The following is a 23,202-nucleotide window of genomic DNA, read 5'->3' as shown; positions in this document are numbered from 1 at the left end:
AGTGTGCAGGACTGCAGCGGGACGGGGAGGTTGGGGGTAGCTGCTGAGGGAGAAGGGTGTCACAGAACCACTGCTGCACAGGGCCTGCTCCAGCCCCAGCACTGTGGGCTGGCTCACGCTTTCTCCTGTGACCTGAGGCCCTTCACACAACCCCTGGGCTTGAGGCTGGATGAGGGCACTGAGCTGTGGCTCAGCACCCATGTCTGAAGCCACCTGGGCCAGATGTAGGTTTGAGAAAGATGGCCCTGAACAGCCAGCAGCTAACACCTCCACTGGTACCTCAGTTGCTCAGGCAGCAACAGCCATCCCCCCTTACTGGCAGCAGTCTTGGTTTTTTCCCCATGTTCTTTAAGCTGGATACCTGGTACTGAACTGAACTTCCCCAAACCTCTACTTCCAAGTGGAAAGCAAGCCATGGGCTGGAGCTGCCCATCTGCACAGGTGCTGGCACACCAGAACAAAGAGCTGCGTTCACCTCCTCAGGACAGGAACTGAACCCCCTCTGCTGAGCTCAAGAGCCAGTTGAAAAACAAAAGGTTATGCCCCATGTGCCAAAATGTATAAATTCAACAGAAGTGTGTATGGATTTAAGAAGGGTGTAGTCACAAGTGCACTGCAGGTGCTCCCTCTCACAGATGGGTGGATCACCTTTGCTGGTATCATTCATACCCTGCACAGGCTGCAAGGTTCAGTCTGTCATGTCTGTCTAGCCAACAGTTCACTCCTGCACTTAAGAAAGGCCATTTTAGGGACAGGAACAGGAACAAAGGTTTTCAGCAGGCATCCTGGGGCAAAGTGGGAGGACCACAACTATCCAGCAGCACCTCACCAGGACAGCTTTACCAGCTTTTGCTGTTGGCAACCCACAAGCATGCTGTAGTCTTGGGTGAACACACAGACACAGGAATCAACAGCCCTCAAAGGGTTTAAGCTGCCCTTGGCTGTGAGCCCATTTCAGCACAGTTGGTGCTTCCCAGCTTGTGGGGCTGCAGGTCTGCCTTCAAACCCCAGAGCTGCTGTAACCGAGCATCAGTAATTTTTGCTATTGATTCAGTGCCAAGGCAGACGTTGTGTCTGGAGAACTGAACGCTGATGCTGGACTGACACTCAGGAGTGCATTGACTCCATGAACACCAAGAAATGTATAGGGCAGGAATACTCCAGACAGACTGCTAAGATTTCCAGTTGCAGATACTGAAATCATTGCCTAAGCTTTCTCTGGCAGTACAGAAGAGCTTGTAACTAATGAGATACTTGCAGGGAAAAAATAATCAACCACTTTGGCTTCACTGCACTGATAGAATTTTCCCATGGTTTGTCTAAAGTTACAGCCCTTTCTACGAGAGAGTAATTTCAGTATCACCATTGTGTTATACCTCAACATACTTCAATAACTAACTGAAAATTACAGTCCTCGTTAACAGATCAAGTTCTAGGAGCTGAGACTATGAAGACAAGTGCAGACCAACTGCTCGTCAACAAAAGCTAATTTATTTCTTACCAGACAGACTGAAGTCAGTACAGCATTGCTTTTAACATCAACATAGCCTAGGTTAAACTTAACAAATCTTAATACAGTGACTTGTGGTATGAATATGTGCTTTGTTCTCCTGCCCCAATGAACTCACTCTGGCAGTGCTTTTGGTCATTTCAGTGATCAAAATGGTTACTCCACTTTCTGCTGCATTCTTATTCAGTTTCCTTCTCACATCATCTAATGACAATTTATGTGGTGCAATCACACCGTTTGCATATCAGGATTTCCAGAAGGAGGAAGAACAGAGACATTTAAAATATCAGGGTATCTAGGCAAGGACAGCTGAATAAATTTAATCCACACATTATAAACACGATGCTAGAAGTGTTAAAACCCCCTATCTCCTGAGCCACATAATACCAATATTTCGTATCAGTGAATAAGTTACTTATATTCCATACAGATTAAGATATGCAGATAGATAAACACCAAGTATTAATAGCTGTCAAAAAATGCAGAGGTAAACTAATAAGTCTAAAATATGACAAGCAAATTTCAAACCAAACTAGTGAAAGAGTAACTTTAAGAAAACCTAAATTTCAGAACTTTGTGATACCTCTTCCGATTTTGAAGTGAAGGTATTAAAAACAATACTCATTATTTCAGCTACTGCACAGCTTTTTAAAGGATAATCCTGTGTGCATGTTATATTTTGATTATGTTTAAATACTTTAAAACAGAGGTTCTTTTTTTCCCAAGAGCATGCCCAAATGATTTGAACACATTTACTAAATTGCATGGTTTCACAACAGCAATTTTGTCATACCAGTAATTTAGTAGAACCCGGTGCATCTCCTTTCACAAACTTAAGATTCTAAAATCTCAAATTCATAAATATTTGTATTTTAAATATTTAATTTTACATGAATATTGGGTATTCTTAGCATTTTTCCTCCTGTTTCCAGGTTTTAGTCCAATAAGGAAACCATTTTTACATCACAATCTTATCTGATACTAACCGGACACCCCATTAGACTACAGTCTTTAAGAATCATTATTTTGAAACCTATTTCCTAAAGCAAAACTAAAAGAAGTTATCAGAAGAGTTGTACACCAGGGTTCCCTTGCAGAAGTTAAATAATGTCTTGGCTGTTAATTAATTAGTCTGATTATTTTTTAAGTTAGCATTCACCAGTTTGGCTTTACAATATTCTGACGCTGACTGTCATGTTAACAGTTTAAGTAGAACCCGAAAGCCCTTAAAGCAAATTCAACTTCTCATCAAGATACAGCTTTAAATATGAGTATTAGCAGTTCAAACTTTACAAATAATTAAAAAGAATTAATGTATCAATCATCTCCCATACATACACACTGCAGAGTGTATTTTTGCATGCAACTAGTATTTCATTAGTGCTTGCTTACTTCAGCCCTCTGATTTAGGATGCCACAGTTGTTTGTGTTTTCGCACACTTTTTCTTCAGGTTGCTCAGTCTCCCGAAGAGCTTTCTCTGGATCTAGTTTTCCAGCTGAAGATTTCGGTAAGGTCATCTGGAGCGCGCACCAGAGAGTTGTACGTGCTTTACGTGTTGCTACACTCATGTCTTTAATTGCCAAAGCAAGAGCAAACACATCTGCAGGGAGGAAATGGCGTTTTAATCTTTATTACACAGGTCATGAGCAAGCACTATTTGGGATTAATTCACCCTGGCAATGCTAAAGAGAGCAGAACTTCTTAGCCCCTTTTTAGTGTCTGACTTTGCCTGTCTCTTTATAAGATTGTAAAAGTTGAATCTGAGAAAGTAGTGATTTTTACGCCCTCATACAAAGAGGCATGTACATAGAATTTAGGTACTTACTTTGTTAAAGGTCCTACTTAACTGTCACCTGTTATCAGAAGCATGTAAAGCCTTATGGTCAGCTCTGGTTTTGAAACTATTCCATGTACACACATACTAAAGGTATCTCGCCCCTTCCTGTGCAAGCTCCTTGCTGAATGTTCACAGGAACCCCTCCACATCCACAAAGTGGATCCTTTGCCCATCTTGCCTAAGAAATTAAGCCAGGTGAAGGAATAGCTCATTTATGGCATTTTATTAAAGCATACAGATCATGTTCTGCAAACATGTCAACCCTCACCACTTTAAAATAAAGAGTAAGGTGGTGCAGTGGTCCATTTATTCAACTGCAATGACTTAATGCATAGGTAATGCTTTGATTTTAATTCCAGCCTGTGTGTGAAGAAACAAATTCAATACCCTCTTCTAGGCACTGGAGTTTTCAGCCAGAACTTGCATGTTATTTTGGGGTAGGGGCACACTCACTCCTCTTGGAGCCGGTTCACACTACGCTGTATGCTGGGCTGCACAGAAAGCATGTGTGCACTTGCCTCCCTGCTCAAACACTTCCATGAGAGTTGGGAGCAGTGGAAGACTTTAAGTCAAAGTCTGCTCTTCCAAGTGCTTGTACTCAGTAAGCACGAGTGCAGTTTCATTTTATTGCAAAAACCTGGCACCCACCTTCAACCAATGTTGTTGGATTCACTGTTCCAGGTGAAAGCATGCCCCTCTTGGAGGTACTGGGGGTGCCTCAGGAAAGGGCAGAATTTGAAGACCTAGCCTTATCCCCTCACCACCACTCTCTACCAGCTTGTCTGGCTCTCACTCCCCAGGCTGGTTCCTGTGAAACTCCTTCTGAGACATCCCTCCTTCCTCCTGCACAGAGTGACTGATTCCTCTACAGTTACCACTGCTAAAGCAGCTGGAAGGAGTGCTACACAAAATTGATTTAGGTAACTGTGAAGAATCACCATGAAAATCCACTTGTCCAACACAAGTGTCAGCTATCCAAAAAATTTTAGAAGGTAGTGTTTGGAAGGATAACTCCAGAGAAATAAAAGGATAGAAAACAGAGTGGGAGGATGTGATTATAAGGTCTTATATTCTCAAAATTCCAATTTCCACACCAAGCTTTGTGGAATCCAGAAGAGACCACAGGAATGGTGTCATCTGGACTGCCTAGAAGAAGCTAAGAAACAAGTGACACATAAATGTGCATCTCAAAGCTGTAGGATACGGTTGGCATTTGGGTCACTACCAGGGAAGAAAGGAAAATTGCATAGTAATAAGGAAGGGTTGTTTTAAAGTCTTTGGCTGAATGCAGTGCCTGAGAGTTACAAACATTAAAAAGGTCTCTTCTCCCCTCAGAAGATGATCTGTAACAGCTATATCCTTCTGAAAGATCCTGAAAACTAAATCTAGGGCAATCGCAAAGCAGAGGTATGCTCAGACAGCCCTGAAAGGCTTGATGGTTGTTCTGGGTGACAGGTGGCACTCCATAAAACCCTTTTTTTGATCATTGTGATTTCTTCCAGAACTTCATTAAGCTGTCAAAAACATTTACAAACAACTGCCAGATACCTCGTACAGTTCCATAACTTTGGTGTGTAATAGCAGAATTTTTCAGACCCATGTTGTGCATGAATACAACTGATAGGAGGCAGCTCAGATCCATCTGCTTCCCACTGAAGCAAATCTGTGTTGCAACTAAAGTGAGGGAGCTGGGAGAAGACAAGACCATGGCTCACATATGAATTTTGTTTAAATCAAACTTCCTGGAATAGAGGACATAATAGACAGGTCCTGCCTGATAAGACAGATACTTAATATCAGATCAGATGGAATAGAAAGGTGCTGTGGAAACAGGGTTGGGCCAGGGAAGACCGCTTCTCAAACAAAACAAAACTATTAACAAGAAGAAAGCTCTGCCAAAGAGAGGAGATGCTCAGCTTCAGGCATTTTCCTCAAGGCTTTCCCAGACATGCAGCAAATATAGTTAGTACATTCAATAATCTACTGTTTGAAAAATCCTCCCCAATTGCCACAACAGGCTAACATATCTTGGAGACAGCCAGTATGGAGGATGAGAGGTAGACAAAGAAAGTGCAACCCTTCTAGTTAAGTAATCAGAACCCATTGTGCAAAGCCCACTTCTTTCCCTTCTCAAAGCAGCTGGACCAGGGAGCAGATCCTGAGGTCTGACAGCTACTCTTTCCCAGACTACTCAGTTCCAGAGCTCACTGATCTGGTTAAGAAGTAGCACCAAGTAAAGCCAGCACCAATTATTTTCATGGGCTTCAACAACCCCCAAGCCCCCTTCGTCTTAACAAGTCACATAATTTTCAATCAAGGTAAAGGGAAACAAGAATGACAGTGAATGGGTGAAAAGAAAAATTGCTATAGTCTATCTTTTGAAGTAAACTTTAGAATTACAGAAGTGCATGACGGGATACCCCAAAGAAGTAAAATAATCCATCTAATTCAGTTGTGGAAAGAAAGTCAGGAAGCGAACAGAGGACTCAGAAATGTAAGAAAGCATCCAACACAAAGCAGTAGGTCAGAGTGTCACAGGTAGCAGGAATTTATTCTGACTCACATCTAAGAGAGAAGGGAATCTGCCATTCTGCCTGTGCACTAGTGAAAGATTAAGCTGAATATTCTGCATATTTTGGATACCATTAAGAATAAAAACATTCTGACCAATACATTTTTGTGTATCCATCCAAAATGTGATTTGTGTTTTATGTCAATCAACAACAGAACATGCTTGAAGAGGAAATCCATTCATAATGCAAGGCCATTTTGGTCTCTTTGCACAGATTCAGCATGGAGATACCAAAGAAGTTCTACACAGAAATACAGACAGGGCTAGAGGGGTGATGGGAACAGGGATAGGAGGGGCAGGGAGAAGAAAGAAGCAATCGTTTAATATCATCTCCAATCCCAAACTGCATTACAACCCCCCCCCCCACTACCATTTCATTACTTGCTAGTTTATTAATTGAATAAATGCACTCCAAATTGATTTAACCCATTTATCTCTATAACCCAGTTTTAGTATCCTCTCAAAACCATCATCTAAAACCTGTACAGTCTGCCTTTCTCAAAGCTCTAGACACCGAAAAATAAATTAAAACTTTAATACAAAACCCCTCACACTTTTTTTTTTTAGACTTGCAGTATGTGTAGAATTTTTCAGCTACCTTATAAAAGTACGTAAGCATAGTTATACCTCTGTCATCTTGGCATCTGGGAGCTCCTTGCCTCTGTCGATTTGAAGCATTTACAATTTCATCTTTTCTACGCGACTGCACTACATGAATTACCTCCAGATGTTTATCAAGAGCAGTAGAAATGTTAGCATGAAGGGGAGAACTGCGAAGGCGCTCCATTTTTCCAAGTAAAGTCACAACCTAATGAACATTTTACACGTTACAGGAGTTCAAACTATACTCATCTAGACTTACAAGAAAATTAACTAGATTAGGAAGAACAGATTAATGATAACCATTTTTTTTTTTTTTCGAGAACACTTCATAAAGTTATAGCTGAAGTAGATTTAAATTCTTACCTAGGATTTCTTCTCCGAAACCGAAGCTGTAGAATACCTGGGTGTGCATAGCACAACAGCAAAGCTAAAATACCCCAATATTAGGACACTCAGCTTACTAGTTAATAACAGATGTATACAACTCTGAGACCACCATGTAACAGGACATGACAATGTGAATTCCTCTGAATCAAGACCAGTGCAGTCCTCCCTTTCATCAGCACTCCTACAATTATACGGGTGAAAACCAATCCCACAAAGACCAGCCAGTTTTCACCCGGATTGTCTCCTTGGGCTGCGCCAGTGCAAAGCAACTGGCAACGTGGGAAAGCAGCAGTCTCATTCTGGAAGCTGCTGTGGAACCACACGTGTAGGCTGACTTTCAGGATGGTTACTCAACACTAAAGGAACTCTTTCAGAGAATATCAAGCACAAGCATTCAGAAATAATTCAGTTTTGTTTAGTCAATTGAGAATCTGCACCTTTGTCATCTTGTTTATCTTACAACAGTCACATTACTATGAATTTCCCCTTGGTGAGTGATTCCTCAACCATGGTTCACAGACCACTGAAGAAAGGTCTGCAGAAAGAGATAAAACTAGAATTTCCGAAATTGTAATGTTCACTGGGCAATGGCTACACTTGATGACCTATAAATAAGCCTGATGATTAATGGTCATCCACAAGTTAAAAATAAGAAACAGAGGGTCTGGGAGCACAGTGCAAAATGAAGTTCTTGATGCTTCCTTGCAACAGAATGACTGTAGGCTTCCCTAGGAAAAGGACTGGCATGGAGTTTTTGAAACGTAAGAAAGGGTGGCTAACAAAGGCATTTGAACCAGGACAATTTGCCCAATCTGCCCCAAGTATCCTCAGAGGAGGCTGTTGGCCAAGACAGTTATTTTGATAACAGCATCCACAACAGCAGAACAGAGCAGCCACTCCCTGCTAAGGGCTCAGGAGAGAGTATTCAGGAAGGAGCAAGCTCCCACTGCCAGACTTGTCCTGCTCTCCCTTAGATCCGGCAAAAGCCTGGCGGGGGGTGGAACATAGGCAGGAATAAACTGCGCAAGTTACTGTGACAGCAGCAACTACCAATAAGCTCAAAAAATGACACTTCACATTTGTAAGGAAGCTAAGAATTTACAAAAAAGCAAAGGGAGAACTTCACACGAACAACTGAGGAATAAGCCACTAGGATAGGAAACTAACGTTGGTAAGATTGTTTGAAAATCACTAGATTTGTTTCTGAAGAAAAAGCCAGATTTTAAGGAGTGGCATAGTAGGATTACATAAACAAGTGAAACAAAGTAAGATGAACCTAACAGTCATTTCCCAGTGTTACTTAATAGTACATCCACATCCACAAAAGGACTTACGTTCTGAAGACCTTGTTTTTCAGGTACCACAACCCCACCCAGTGGGATCCACAGCTGATAGTAAAATGCCTATGTTCTTTATACTAAGCCTGGGAGCAGTGACAGGTATCCAAAAGCAAAATCCACAAAAGTCAGCAAAACTGGCCTGCCCCAAGCAACCCAACAGGAACCACCAAAGGCTCAAATGCTCGCTTTCCTGTCCCCTCAGGTTTTTCAGAAGTTCATCCTGCATTCCCAAGAGACCCTTCCTTCCACTTACAACTCAGAAGCATCAACTAAACCTGCCCTTCTCTTGCAAAGCACAGCTGATCCCTTTTGACTGTCACAGGGCTTGCCAAGTCATTTAGATCTTTCACTGGGAAAAGCAGCAAGCCAGCAGTGACACTGAGGCTGACTGCTGGAGTGGCAGGGTCCCAGCGAACAGCCAGCAGAGACACAGACCCTGCAGTCTAGGGGTGAGCATACTCCATGAGATAAGGACTGACATTTCAGGCCCAGCCTTGATAACTGTTTTTCACAAAACAATATATTTGGAATAGGGACCATAATGCTTTCCCCAGCCCATACAGATAGCCTCACTACTAGAAATAAGCTCCCATTTCCTCTCTCTGGCAAAATCATTACCAGTCCACAACAGAAGAACTTCAACAGGACAAGCTGAATGTCCAGCCTCAGAGTACCCCACAGTGGGGTGACTATAGCATTCTCCAGTTACAACAGAGCTGTGGATTCACACCTCCCCAGAAACAAGGGAGATGAGATACAGTCCACAGAGAGGAGATCCTGGTTTAAAGTTTGTTCTTTGGCTATTAAGTGGTTTTAATAGCTACTGATGATATACTGAAGGAAGCTACTGTCACCTCTCCATCAGCTATGCTTTGTTCTGGAACTGAAAGCAACCGCAAGTGGAAGTCTCAAATGATAAAACCAAAGTAAAGTGCGTGACCACCAAGAAGATTTAACTAGATGCTCCACACTATGAAGAGTTAATCCTAGATTCAGCCAGCTCAACATCCACTTGAGCCTTTGTACCAGTGTTTCTCTTTGGCCATCACTAAGCTTTTTGATGTTAGAATCCAGGTTCAACAGCCCCACTGTGCTTTTAAGCATTCTTAAAACTACTTTTCAGTTGCCACCTAACAAGTGTCTGAGGTTCTATATCCTGAAGCTTGGTTCCTCAAATGGCTAGAAAAGATGAAGTCCTTTCTTAGATGCAGTTTTAAAGTACTAGGACAAGGACAGGCAAGCCTTCTGAAAGTGGAAACTTCCTAACACTGTTCTTTTGGGGTTCATAAAACAGTAGTTTAAAAAGCGTACACTAAGCCTATCAACACATCTTTTGCTGTACTCTTTACTAGGCTGTATGAACAAAGCCAGGCCACAAGACACATTTCAGCAGGCAGTAAGCAGACATGGCTCCACAGCTTTATTTCACCTTTGCGAGACTGGTAAGAAGGACTGCTTCTTACCACTGCTGCCTTGGGAGTGACTGAGCTCAGCAGTACTGGTGCCTCCAAGAACCAGCACTTCTCAGAACAACAGCTGCTGTCTTTAATCCCACATCCCCTTGCAGGGGCAGGCTTCAGCTCTGCGCTTTCAGCCCACATTTCTCCTCCTTCTGCAGCATGAGCATCCTGGCTCTGGCCTCTCTACCTCAGAAGAGCCAGATCAGACCCTTGCTATTCTGCTGGCAGATCAGATAAGCTCTGCCTGTGCTAGCCTCCTCCCTCTAGTCTCCCTTGCAGAATTCTGTACAGGCTGCTGCCTCACAAAGAAGCATGATACTGCACACTGGCATGATCATTTGGCCACAGAGTCACAGGCAGCTCAAAAGACACAACTCATGCTTGCCCTACAGGTTATGGCTGTTTGGCTTAAGCAGCAAACTAGTAACATAGAAATTCAGGCTGAAGTTGCATCAAATAACCATTCTGCATGAAAAAAATACAAGACTCTCAAGCATATATATATATAAAAGTCTTACAAACATTAATTAAACTTGCTTTTCCCCCCACAAATACTTCCTTTAATACAGTGTCTACAAATCTACAGTGAACATTTCTCTGCTGAGCTGCTCAAAACAGAAGAGCTCAAAATGCAAGCACATCTTAGAGCTGTGCAAGCAGTTAGGCTAGATGACTGCATTCTGGCATCTCATGCACGCTCTTGTACTAGGAACCACATCCTCCTGGCATGTAAACGTGAGCCTCAGCCACTCAGTGGGTTCCCTGGTAACAGCAGCAGTGAACCTGGAGCTGTAGAAATTCTAGCAGGGACTGCTGAAATATTATTCCCTGCATAGCGTTTAAGAACAAAGCTATTTTTGGAAAAGCTGCTCTGATCATCTTACATATCTTATACTAATCTAAGTTCTGTGTGATAAGTTCAATAGATTTTTTTTTTTTTTTTTTTTTTTAAGTCCTACAACTCACTCTGGCTTGTTCACGCAGCTGATCCACAATTAAGCGATCAACTCTTGATGGGTTTGATGTCAGCCTTGGAATCGGAGTGTTGTTAGCACTGGAAACCTTTTTCCCTTGGAAATTCTTAGCAAGAGCTGATTCAGTCTGCAGGAAAACAAAAGAATAACTCCCTAAGAACGTAAGCTGCAAAGTGTGCTTCATTACAGAAACAAGAAAAAAATATTAGATATACAGTGTCTTTCCCTTAGGGTTTTGGATTTTTTTTTTTTAAAGCAGATTATGAGGATTCAGGCATTTGGGATTTAACCATTTGGTAAGACAATCACCTGTTTTAAGTGAACAACCGCTTTACTCAAACCAGTTCAACTAAAGTAATTATGCCAACATAATGGGTTTCAGAAGTGCTATGTCTTCTCACACTCTGACTACAGCCTGTACTAATTTTGCCTGTGAATAAAATGGAGGCAAGTCAGAATTACAAGGCAAAAGAGAATGAGCAAACAGATGTGGGCCTCAGCCACAAAATTAAAATAGAATTGTTTAAGTCAGCAATTAACCTAAGTTTTGTACAGATTAGTCAAACTACAGAAAGCTGCCTTTTTTTTGTTAAAATGAAATCATATTTTATTCAGCCATCAGAAAATTACTTTGAAACCTGACTGCAAGATTTCAAATTTCAATCTCTCCCAGGCCATTGTTATGTCACTCTGGAACACCTGTAACAATACATAGCTAGCTAAATCTGTTTTAAAATTGCATTTCTTAAGATTGTCTTGTAGTGGTTCACATAAACCTGCCGCCTAATTTTCTCCACGCCCTCCTCATGTCAGCACGTGTCAACTCTTTCTCTTTTGCACTTTTCTATGCAAGCCCAGACATCAATCTCCCCTCCTCAAGTCAAGCTCATTGTCACCCTAACCCCTCTATTCAAAGCAACAACTGGCTTTTGGAAAAAAAAAGCCCCGTTACATCCCCTCACAATTAAGTTTCTTTTGTTGGATTGGCACAACAGAGCTTCCACAGAGAAGCTGACAGCCAAATGGCCCGCCCCCACGATTCCCAGGTAACATTTGGTCAAGGTTCCCTCAGAAAGTCACAGCTCCAGGTTGTTTTTGAATTTCAATACCAGTTAAACTGATCAAATTAAGACAGCTTTTACACTCACCAAGGGCAGCCTGAAACACTTCCACTGATGACCAAAAAGGGCAATTACTTTAAGTAGGGCTTCATACAGAACTACCGGAATCTTTTAGTTCAAGTGTTTTAATATTACCCTTTCTTCAGCCTCTGTTTCTGGGGAAAAAAGAGCCCCTTCAAATACATCTTCGGTTTAAAACTTCAGGGAAACAGGAGGCGAGAACTCCACATTGAAAGAACTGAAAGTGGAGGGCCTAAGAAATGTCATTAATTCTTGAAAGGATTAAAGTTTAATCCCAATTCAAAACATTAATTATTGGATTTGCTTTCAAAGTTTCCAGATGCATTGTATTTATTGTATTAAAAAAAAAGCATAACATGGCTTTGTTAGCCATACCACACACCTTCCCCAACCCCAACACAGACTGAAAAAGTCACCTAATCCCTACTTTATGTGCAACATTCAATACAACATTAGTTATGCTCCCAACGAGGCTACAAGCCTTCAAAACTTCTGTTTTCAGTCCCAAGTATACACGGAAGCAAACTCTTTTAACTTTGAAGTCCCATTAACCATATCAACTCAAAAGTGAGAATTACCCATGACCTCTAACTGGACTGATTAGGGATGAGATCTACATAAAATCTGTGATATGGCATATTGATTTAGGTTGGGGTTGTTTTTTTTTACCTTCTTTCTTTCTTTCTCCAAAGCTCTCCACTGTTCATAACATTCTTCAAGTCTAACATGAAGTTCGCTGGCAGGCCCACTACGGGTTTTGACTTGCCTTTGAAATCCAAATGCTGGTACAAAACCAGAAAAAGAGTTGTCACCATACATCTTATCATTAAAATAAGGGTAGAAGCGTTTTAAGTCATCATGGGAGAACAATTCATGAGACTCCATCAGAGGGACAACGGAACGGCCAAATAGATGAGCTGATCTCAATGGGAATGCACTCGAACCAAGCTGCTGCTTACGTCTAAAGTCACCCATCACGCAATTGCTGGAAAAGCTTGGAGCCTGTAGGCAAGTCACAGGATTGATGCCATTGCTGTCTCCGCTCCCCTGCCTGAGATTAAGCTGACCCTGAGACTCCATTAAATCTTGGTACATGTTCTGCAACAACCCATCTGCATGTTTTTGTCCTTCCAGATCATAATGCTTACTGCGTGGCTTCAACTGGAAACAGTGTTTGTTCGTATTTTCAATGATCCCAAACTGCTGAGCTGAATAATTGTCACAGAATCCGTTTGGCTGCTTTAATTTCTTTTCACTTAAATACTCAATGACATTCTCTTCTCCACTTCTAACTAGTGCTTCCATGCAAGCAGCAGACCGAGCTCGTTCTGCAGTATTATAACCAAAATCAAGACTCGAAAAAACCGAAGGATTCTCTTGACAGTACTTGTGAAATAAATTACTGTTTAAAGGGAAATTTGAAGATGGTAACTGAAAAAAATCATTAGAATGACTGGAACTTTTTGGAAAAGCAGGTAAATGATTATTCAGTTTCAGCAAAGGACTTGGATTCTGAAAGGGGACAGAAGCAGTGGTTTTAGTTTGAACGTTCATCCAAGCTGGCCTTACATTAGCAGCTACTGAAAGATTTACTGAGTTTGGTAATAATGGAAGTGATTTACAGTATTCAGAATTCTGAAGATCAGACTTTGAAAACTGCTGCTTTTCTACACCATTTGCACAGTCACTATTCCCTGGATAAGCTGCAAAAGACTTCAGTCCATATTCAAATTTTTGCCCAAAATCAGTGCAGAATGAAGCTTCATTTGCAAATTGTTTTTCTGATAGAAGTCCTACAGCCTTGGGAAATGTAAAGTTTTGCTGATCTGAAATTCTATCTTCTATTTTTTTCTGAGTTCCTGATTTAACTTGAAATAATTTAGTATATGGTTCTGTGTCCAGAGATGGTACCTCAGTAGTTCCATTTACTAACTTATTTTCTTGGAGGCTACAATTGGTGCTCTTGTTAGGCTTTGCTTTACTAGCATGAGAATATTCAGTGTATCTAATATAATCTGCATTTTCATTGTATCTGTGAAACTGTGGAAGAAATGTTTCTGCCTGCTTTTGGTGCAACTGTGCATCTGTTCCTCTGGGACACACCTTCTCCCTTCCATAAGAATAAGCATCAGCTCCTGAGTCTTTGATTACTTCTGAATACCCAAATTGGGGCGTAATGGTGTTTTTTATGTATGGATAGTTCTGATACATGGGTGTTGTCTTAATATTCTCATTAGTCTGCATGTTGCAACAGTTGGCATGATCATTCCTAGAAGGGTATAAACACTGCTCTTCAAGGTCTATGCCAGTACACCCGTGATAACATTCGTCTACTTTTTGCTGTGATGCAAGATTACCACTTTGCAAGTACTGTTTTTCAGCAGCAGATACAGATTCGCTACTATAAAACCCCTGTTGTGAGGCAGCTCCAACTGGTCTTTTAGTTTCTGGCAACAGGTCATGGTGGTCTACGATTTTGGTTGCATTCATGGGCCATACTGGCTTTAAGTTGGAAGCGCAGGTCCTTGAAAAAACAAGAAATACATGCATTAGATTCTTATCTGTGGCGCTCCTCTTCCATGCCCAAATGCAGGAAAACGTTTAAAACCCAAATTCTTCCCTCAACCATTTCCTTCTGATTGATTCAACAATGCCTTACTCCAGCTTCTATCCACTACTGTCATCTTCGCAGTTTCCCTTAACTAGATAAGAAAACCGATTCTGGCTTGTCTAAATCCACCCATATACCTTAGGAGCTGCCTTCAAGCTGTGACATGTACATACCAAATTATGGTCAGTCAATCCTGTCAAGGGATTTGACTATCCATCACCACCAAAATACTCCTGGTTAAGCAACAAGTTAAGATAACCAAACTTCTGAAACTACCCACAACCTTTCAAAGCCATGTCTTAGCACTCCAGACAAAACACTACTCTGTATCATCTTGCTCGCTGCTTCAGAATCGCTTGTGTTTTACACTGGCTTACACTGCTTCCTGCAGGTAAATCAAGAATAAGCATCTCAGCACATTTCCTTTCCTTCCACTAATTACCATGGATTAACACAGGACAAGCAATCAATCAATCACTGACTGTCAAGGAAAACTGTAAACAGACTAAGTAAAAACAGAATTGTGCCTGGAAGTCACTACAGTCACAGCCAAATTTGGCAGTACTGAAAATGGAAATCCAACCTTAACTGTCTGAAGCAAAGGAATTAGAAAGATCTCTTGATCAAGACTGACTCTCTAAAGTTTTCCCTCACTTCAGACACATAACTCAGCACACATACAGAAATAATTGGAATTTTGGGAGGAGACAGAATGGAAGAGTGGTGCCTGGCTTGGGAACCTTGAGAACTGAGTTCTCTTTCTTATCCCTTAGACCTAGAATGCTCAGATTCAGGCAAAAGACAGTGAGCTCTCTAAGTATCTCGGGGATGCTGGATCTGAATCCTTCTGTGTCAATCTATTATGACTATCTAATAGTTTTTTTCTGGTGCTAGAATATAGGCATAAAAAATCTGACATTTAGATATGCAAATATTGCTCAGGTAGCACTAACATCAAGAAACATTCATTTTGCATGGAATTCTTCTCTCCTGCCAGTTCAGGAAAGTGTGAAAGAGTATGATTTCATGTTTTGTATATTCCTTCTGTGAATTGAAATTAATTAAGAAACAAACCTAAAGTCTGGATTTGATCTTAATCTAAAAAAAAAATTAATAGGCAAAGGCATATATTCAAGGAGATTTATTTGAATACAGCATTTCACAATGCTTGTTAAGGACTTATTTAAAAAAAGCCAATTAAAAAGTTCTGTAAATACCAGAAGCCAGATTACCATGTAATCCAAGTACCTAGATAAAAGCTTTAAAGTATCACGAGTGAAATAAGGGGGAGGGAAGGGAAACCGTAAAAAGCATGAGGACTTGCCAGGAGCAGATGCAAAGATGACTAACAGAACACAGATACTGAGATCAGCAAGGGTAGTTTTTGTCAGAGGAAGAGAATGCCAGCAATGCTTGCATGGCAACATACTCACCCCTCAGCACAATATGGCTGCGATTTATCTTGTTCCTCCAGGATGTTAGACACAAGTCCATATAAATCCGTTTCACTGCCATAATCATTCCTTTCAGGCTGCAACCTGAAAATGAATTGCATATTAATTAAAACGATTACTTCATTCAAAATATTTCATAAGTTAAACAAAAAAAATAATCCATCTGCTCCATCAACACACACATTCTCTCTGTCAGAAATGACTACCTGGACTTCATATTAATCTGGGAAGCAGCAGGCTGCTTAGTATCATCTCCATAGGTAGACCATGGTGCATATAAAAGGGAGGAGTCCACTGGTGCAGAGTAGTCTGATGTTGAAAGGGAAGAACTGTAGGTCTGAGGTAGCTCTACATTTTCTTCATTCTGCATTTTATGTACAATAAAAGCATTGATTTTAATATTAAACACATCACATGGTCATTTCATCATTCTATGCAGTTGTACCCGAGTTCACTCTTGGAGTAACCAGAGCATGAGAAGCAAGCAAGCCACATACTTTTTGACATAACGCTACAGATAACTTCTGCTGGTGACTGCCCAGGCATATACGCATAGGACTAAAAATTTCAGGCCATGCCAGCCTAAAATGTCTGCACCAGTTTCTAACAGATGATCACTGACAGGAGTCAGGTGACATCCCCTTCCCCACAATCAGTACAGGTTATTTACACTACTGAAGAAAACTTACAGCCAATCCTTCTCTAGAGAAAAGGTCTTCTACGCAGTTTAAGTGAAAAGGAACATTTCCTTGTGTGGTTTAAACATGGTATGCTTTCTTAGCTCTTAGCAAGTGAAAAAATTAATGGTGCTTTCATAGGGTTAAACATTAAAGATACACGATACACTCCTTCACAAAGCAAAGTAGTCTAGCAGCTACAGAAAGCGACAGACAAAACCATGCTTTATTCCCAGTGAGGCTTTCTGCCTAACTACGGGCAGGTCTCTCTATTTCACGTCTCAGTTCCCCATGTCTGTAAAATACTTCTGTAAGCGAAAAAAGATGCCCAGTTGCTGGACTGAAAGACATGGATGAGCAAAGCCACATGTATCTCAGACAGAGTAAGTAATAGGTCTGTTCTTGAAAGTACTGGAAATGACTTTTCATTCATTTATTTGAGTCTTTTACCTCAGTGAAAGTTTATGAGTACAAAAGGCAAACTGAAAAGAGAGATCTGATGTACTTAACAGTCATGGCATTTTCTACTGGTCAGACTAAGAACCCCCTGCTCAACAGGCTGGTTTATATGAACGTTTGGACTCTGTATCTGTGGTATGCCATAGAAATATCTGTTGCAATACCTAAGCTTCTGCTTCTTACTGACTTCTCAGTTGTCCTAAAAATAGTCATTTGCTCCTCACTTTGTCTACAATTGTTTATGGTAACAGAAGAATAAAGAACACAGTGAAATACTGTTTTACAAAACACCACATATTCCTTCATCTGTGACTATTAAAAAAGTCACTGTCCCTTCTGATGAACATTACCACCATGGACATTTATTATCAATGTATCAAACATGGTGATACATGCTCACTGGTATAGCAACCATATTAGAAATATTTTTTGACCATTTTGTTTACAAACAACCCAAACTCTTACACAGATATAAAAAAATTCATTTATAATCAACTGAACCTGTGATTTGTAGCAACCATATAGCGAGCCAGCGCCTGTCATTACGTTACTGAATACATCAGTCAGCCTCCCACCAGCTTCTGTGCTACTCCAGCAGCGACTGCCACCTCTGAACGCAACTTTAGGCTATACAAGACAAGGAAAAACAAAAGTGGTAGGACATAATTAAACATAGAACTGAGAGTTGTGGATTTTATACCAATATTAACTTCTTTAACACTTTAATCTACCTGTGAATTCTGTTCCACCTGAGTTTTCAAGGAATTAGTTCTACATATTGACATTATAACGTTTTCATACTTGGCCTCAGAGAAGAGCTCAACCCAACAAACCACAAGAAATTCACAAGGTGTTTAGAGACAGAGGAAGCACAGATTAAGAGGAAACCTGCATTCTCTCCATTTACACTAGCTGCGCTTCCAAAGGGCTGAACCACCACACAAGAACATCAACTACAGAAGTGGGAGAATTATCATCCCTTTTACCAACAGCAGCAGAAAAGTCATTTAGCCTTCCACGCATGGCTAGACACCTCTCATCCTTTCATCGTTGTTCCTATTACATTGTTTACATTACATGAATGCATGTACATGCATTTTCAGATTTCAGGAGCTAGAATTTTGCTATAAAACACATACTGGGAGCCACAGTGGAAGCTTGTCCCATTCCATAACTATGGGAGAAACAACTTCCACCTAAGAAACACCCTTCTCCCCATCACCAACCTGGAAGTGCTCAGAAGTAGGTGGCCAGTGGGAGCAAGGTATGAAAACAAAACAAAAGAGTTAGGCATTTTTTCTTCCCTTCTTCAGAAGGTGAGGTACACAAGGAAAATTTAAAGTTAAAATAAAACTGACTAGCTAAAACCTCCTTTAGTTCACAAATAAAAGTGACATTATTTGCATAATATTTAAAATATTACTGTAGCAGCTCACTTGAAATGCTTACTAAATTCAGAAAAAGTTCAAGTTTCACAGGGCTAGCATTCTGAAAGTATTCTGAATAAGCACTCTTCTTTCCAAAAAACTGTTGTTCTATAGCTACCCGAGGATGAAAACAGGCTCTACATCTAACGTACATGGTCTGCAGCATGATCTTCCCTCTAGTTTATGCCACAGTTACACCAATGTATTAACACAGTTTTTCTCAGACACTTTTTACAAATATATGAACACGCAAAGCCAGAATTAGTGTGGAACACAACTCCCTTTCTTACACTAGTTATGCCACATTTTCTCCTTAGTTATCTCCTTGTTCAGTAAGGACACCTAGCACTTACATGACGTATGAGCTCAAAGAATTAAGTACAACTTGCTGATACAGATTTGAGACACCCCCCACACACCATACACACTCATTTTTTTCCCAAATAGAACTTTTTGGCGACACTTGTTTTCCCACCACTTCTGACCTCAGTTTCACAGCACCCGTTACCACAAGACAGGCCCAGGCCTAGACGGCCCCAGGCGGCCCCACACAGGACAGCGCTGCCCGGCCGGGGCAGCAGACACCCTGCGGGGGGAAGGGCGCGAAGCCTAGCCCAGCCTCAGCCCTGCCCGGTTACCGGCGCCGAGGAGAAGGCCCAGCCCCGGGACAGCTCCAACCATCACGCTGAGTTTCTGACAGGAGGAGCTGCACGGCCCAGCCGCTCCCCAGCCCGTAGCGCGGCCCCGTCCCTCACCTCCATGAGAGACCCCCGGGACAGCGGCTGCCACCGCAGCTATTGGCAGCGCGCGCGGCCGCCCCTCCCGCGCGCCGCCATGGCGGGCCGCCTGAGGCGAGAGGCGGCCGTTAGCCTCGCGCCGGGCCAACCACCGCCCCGCGCGCTCGAGGGGATTGGCCAGCTCCTGAGCCGCCTGGCCAATGAGGAGCCACTCGGCACCCTCGCACCTCCCCGCACCGCGTGACCCTCTCTGTTCTCCACGCGGTTATTAGACATCGAGAGCCTACAGCTAGTCTTATGGTAACGGAGCTTTATTTCTATTGGCTCCTATCCGCCAATGAAAAATCACCTCGCTCAGCCCTCCCGCCAATGAGGAGCTGCGGAGCCGTTGTTCACCTGGTCACAGCGCCGCGGCCGTTGAAGCGGTCTCGGCCTCGGCCCCAAGCGCTGCTTCCCGCCCCGGGCGCCGTCCCGGCATCTGCCCTGAGAATTGCCCGGCTGCCGTGTCGGGGCAGCGGGCCCTCTCAGCCCCCCCGGGGCCTGTCAGCGAGGCTGCCCTCAGCTGCTGCCACCCCGTCTCCACGCTAGGACAGTCCTGCCCAGGGCCACACTGCCCCTGAGACTCCACAGTCCTGTGCATCGCCTACGGGAACAAGAGGAAACCTCCTCACCAGTGACAGAGCAGTCCCCTGTCTCAGGGCCTGCTGGGCTGAGAGCCTGCTGAGGAGTTGTCGTTAACTCTATCCCAGCCAAAACCACCGCAGCAAACAGCTGAGGTGCCCCAGAGCCCCGGGGTGCTGGGTTGGAAGGAGAAACCACAGGAAACCTGATGGAAAAGGGAGCCCAGTTCCAGCAGCAGGGTCACTACGCTGCCAGCCTCTGTTTCTTTACACTTCTCGTTGCTGCTGCTGGTTTAGATACTCTGCCAAGCGTACAAGTATCAGTGTTTTCACTAAAAAAAAGGACTAAGGAAAGCCTAAAAGCCCTGAAACCAAACCATACTCTTGTTTTCACTTCTCAAGCTATTTTGCTTTTCAATTCTCAAGCTATTTTGGTTTTCACTTCTCAAGCTATTTTTGCGGAATCTAGGGACATAATTTTTGCTGCCATCTCTATTTGGGCAGATAAAGGCAGTACATGGATAACTTCATGACAATAGAGGCATCATTTTTTTATGAATTGTGGGCATTTGTGTTGTGATACATCTCTCTCATTTCCCAGCGCAAGCTGCCCTCCAGCCTTCTTAACTCCCTTCAGTGCGCTACCAGCCAGCAGGTTCACAGGGAGGTTAGTGGGACGAGCCTGGGGAGCCGGATCCTGTCCAGTGTGCCTTCCTAAACCCATCCAGGGAGCACGGCCACCCTGCCGCCTGGGGATTCAGGATGCAGATGTTGTGTCTGCTGGAAACCAGAGGTCTCACTCCAGGAGATCACGGGCATGTGGAGGGGTCAGCCCTGAAGGTCTCTCAGCTCCATAGCGTGCACTGTGCCCCTGCTTCATCTCTTGCCCTCTGCCCCGGGGAGGGGCTGGCTGTGGGGCAGAGCTTTGGGACATGCCCCGGTGAAGGTGCTGGCCTGGTTCAGAGCCTTGTGCCCAAAGCTTCTCGAGGGGTAGGCCTGTTGGCTGGGCAGACAAACTGCAGCTGGAGCTCAGGACCAAGTGGGAGTGGGCTGGGGTCCCCTTTGGTCCCAGACCCGAAGAGGAACCAATTGGTGCAAGCTTCATGTTTGGTTTGGGGAACTTTGCTTTGTTTTTTTTTCCCCTTTGAAATGGTGATAGGTGAGGGAGCATGGCTACCCTGCCCTCACCATCCCCTCACCTATTTCCCTACAGATTCAGGGGTTGTATTTCCTGTGTTTGTTTCTGCAAGAGACCCCTTCAAGGCCACATGGCAGAGAGATTTGGGAAGCGCCGAGTGGTGAGAATCCCTGCAAAATTCTATCATTCAGCCAGAGTTCACTGCTGGGGATGCAGCAGCAGCAGCCTCCTCCAGGGATGACCCTCCAGGCCAGACACCTTTACCAACTGCAGAGGAAAATGCTGTTTTGGCAGACACGGGTGTTCCGCTGTTGGTCTCACAGCTTGTTTCACATGTAACTGAGGCCGGGAAGCAAATCCCCTCCAGCAAGAACTGCCTGGCAGTTACCTGCCCAAAGCCAAGGGGTTATTTGCAATATTTAACAACCACTCTTCAGAGATGTTTCCCCGGTGCAGTGATTTCTATTGAGGAAGGGATATAGACAGAGAAACTCTGCTCAGCTGCTGTGCAAGCAGGAGGAACATCATCTCACTGGGGAAAACCGAATTCTTGCACTGTTTAGATCTGCCCACAACAGATTTAGGTATTGACCCGATTTCTTTATCCACTGAATCCTGTACTCATACTCTGCACTGAGGTACATCCATAGCCTGAGGTATCGACCACTTTGGCCCACTGCATTAAAGTGGTCCCCTGAGTTTTCCATGAACTTGGCATTTCCCTCTTGGTTACAGTTGACATTGCTACCCGTTCAAAGCAGCAAACTGGCAGTTAAAATCAATGTTAATATTTTATTATGTTGTCAAAGCCCCACGCAGGAAGCTGATGTGAAAGGTTGCTAATGCATTAAAGCTCGCTCCCTGAATTGATTTCCAGGCTGTTGAGGTCGGCTTTGGAGACAGTATTGAACCTTGCTTTGGAGTCCAAGTGTTTGCCGCCTTTCTCCCTCAAAGCAAAGTCAAGACTGAAGACGATAATTGGAATTTCATTCTCCTGCAGAACATTACACAGGGGGACACTGCTCTGTGAACAAGCTATTTTCATCTCTCAGCATGAGACAGTTTATTCAATATGATCTGTTGCTCTTAAGAGGGAAGCACTATTTCAACCAGATCCCAGGAGTGGGCCCCCATACGGATCCATATCCAGAAGTCTGGCTGCAAACATTCAGTAAGTGCTCAAACAGGACCAGGCTACACCAGCTCTGTGTAGAAGCAAGAGCTGCAATGAGCAGAAGACACCCACGTTGTGAGCAAAGGCCTAGGAACGGGCTTTAGAAGTCCCAAGCCCTCCTTACCAAAGAATGAGGTTAACTCCAGGCTTTCATATGTACTGAGACACCAGAGTAGGAGCTCTAAGCTCCCATTATCTGGCTTTCAGGCTCACACACACCTGTAATTTGTAGCACAAAGCATAAAAACATGCTGTTAGTATAAACCAGATGCTGTTGAATGGAGAGCCACTTCAGGAAAAAAGGTAAGCCATTAGATGTACTATCAGAGGAGGCCACGGCAGCCTATTTAAAGTAGCTGCTCTATTGGTGCATTGCCTATCTGGAGCAGTTCGACAGATTTTAAGTCCCTTTTTTCCCACAAAGCACTGTAACCTGCTCACTGAACGCTGTTTAGGACTCCATGCTCAGGGGCCCAGAGACGTGAGAGGTCTCCAGGCCCTGACAGACCCCTATCGATGCCAGTCCTCCTGCGGGCAGGGGTCTGCCGGGAGGCCTGTCTCCACTCAACCCTGGCCCCGCAGGTCTTAGTCCAGGCCGGCAGCCCGCTAGCCCGCGGCTCCGCCTGACGCGTCAGGCCACCGCCCCTTCCCTCAGGGCAAAGCCTGACCCATCCAGCCCCCAGCCGGCGGCACATCCAGTGTCTCCGGCCCCCGAGCCTGAGTGCCGCCGGCGGGCCGCCCGTTACCGGAGGCCGGGAGACCCCAGATCGCAGCATCCCCTCACCCGCCCGCCGTGAGGAGATCCGCGGCTCCTCCCACAGCGCCCCGCCCACGGCCCAACCGGCCAGTCCCAACAGCGCTCCCAGTGACGTAACGCAGAACACCCTCCCCCCCTGCCGCGAGGCCAATGGGCGGGCGGTACCGGGAGACGGCCGTCGGTGCCTGGACGCTGCGGGCAGAACGGCCAATCCGGAGCCGCCGGCCGTGAAGTGGGCGTCACCGCCCCTCGGCCCTCAGGGACCCGCCCAGCCCGGCCGTGGCGCCTGCGCTGCGCCGCCCCCTGGCGGCTGCGGGGCGGG

The 23,202-nt window shown here is 43.9% G+C and overlaps 1 protein-coding gene across 1 annotated transcript; it reads right to left on the bottom strand.

Moving 5' to 3' along the window:
* Nucleotides 1–2,887: 2,887 nt before the first annotated feature.
* On the bottom strand, nucleotides 2,888–19,215 carry LOC104828000 (chromosome unknown open reading frame, human C17orf104). The gene is made up of 8 exons (XM_010561430.1): nucleotides 19,210–19,215; nucleotides 17,529–17,654; nucleotides 16,098–16,255; nucleotides 15,871–15,975; nucleotides 12,496–14,350; nucleotides 10,677–10,811; nucleotides 6,548–6,728; nucleotides 2,888–3,111 (listed from the first exon to the last, which is right to left on the bottom strand). Exons 1-8 carry the CDS (start codon nucleotides 19,213–19,215, stop codon nucleotides 2,888–2,890), a joined length of 2,790 nt encoding a protein of 929 aa, XP_010559732.1.
* Nucleotides 19,216–23,202: the final 3,987 nt, after the last annotated feature.

This window comes from Haliaeetus leucocephalus, unplaced genomic scaffold (assembly GCF_000737465.1).
Source record: "Haliaeetus leucocephalus isolate CR32 unplaced genomic scaffold, Haliaeetus_leucocephalus-4.0 Scaffold144, whole genome shotgun sequence".
NCBI lineage: Eukaryota > Metazoa > Chordata > Aves > Accipitriformes > Accipitridae > Haliaeetus > Haliaeetus leucocephalus.
The sequence above is the reverse complement of the archived record's forward strand: the minus strand, read 5'-3'. Positions and strand labels throughout refer to the sequence as shown.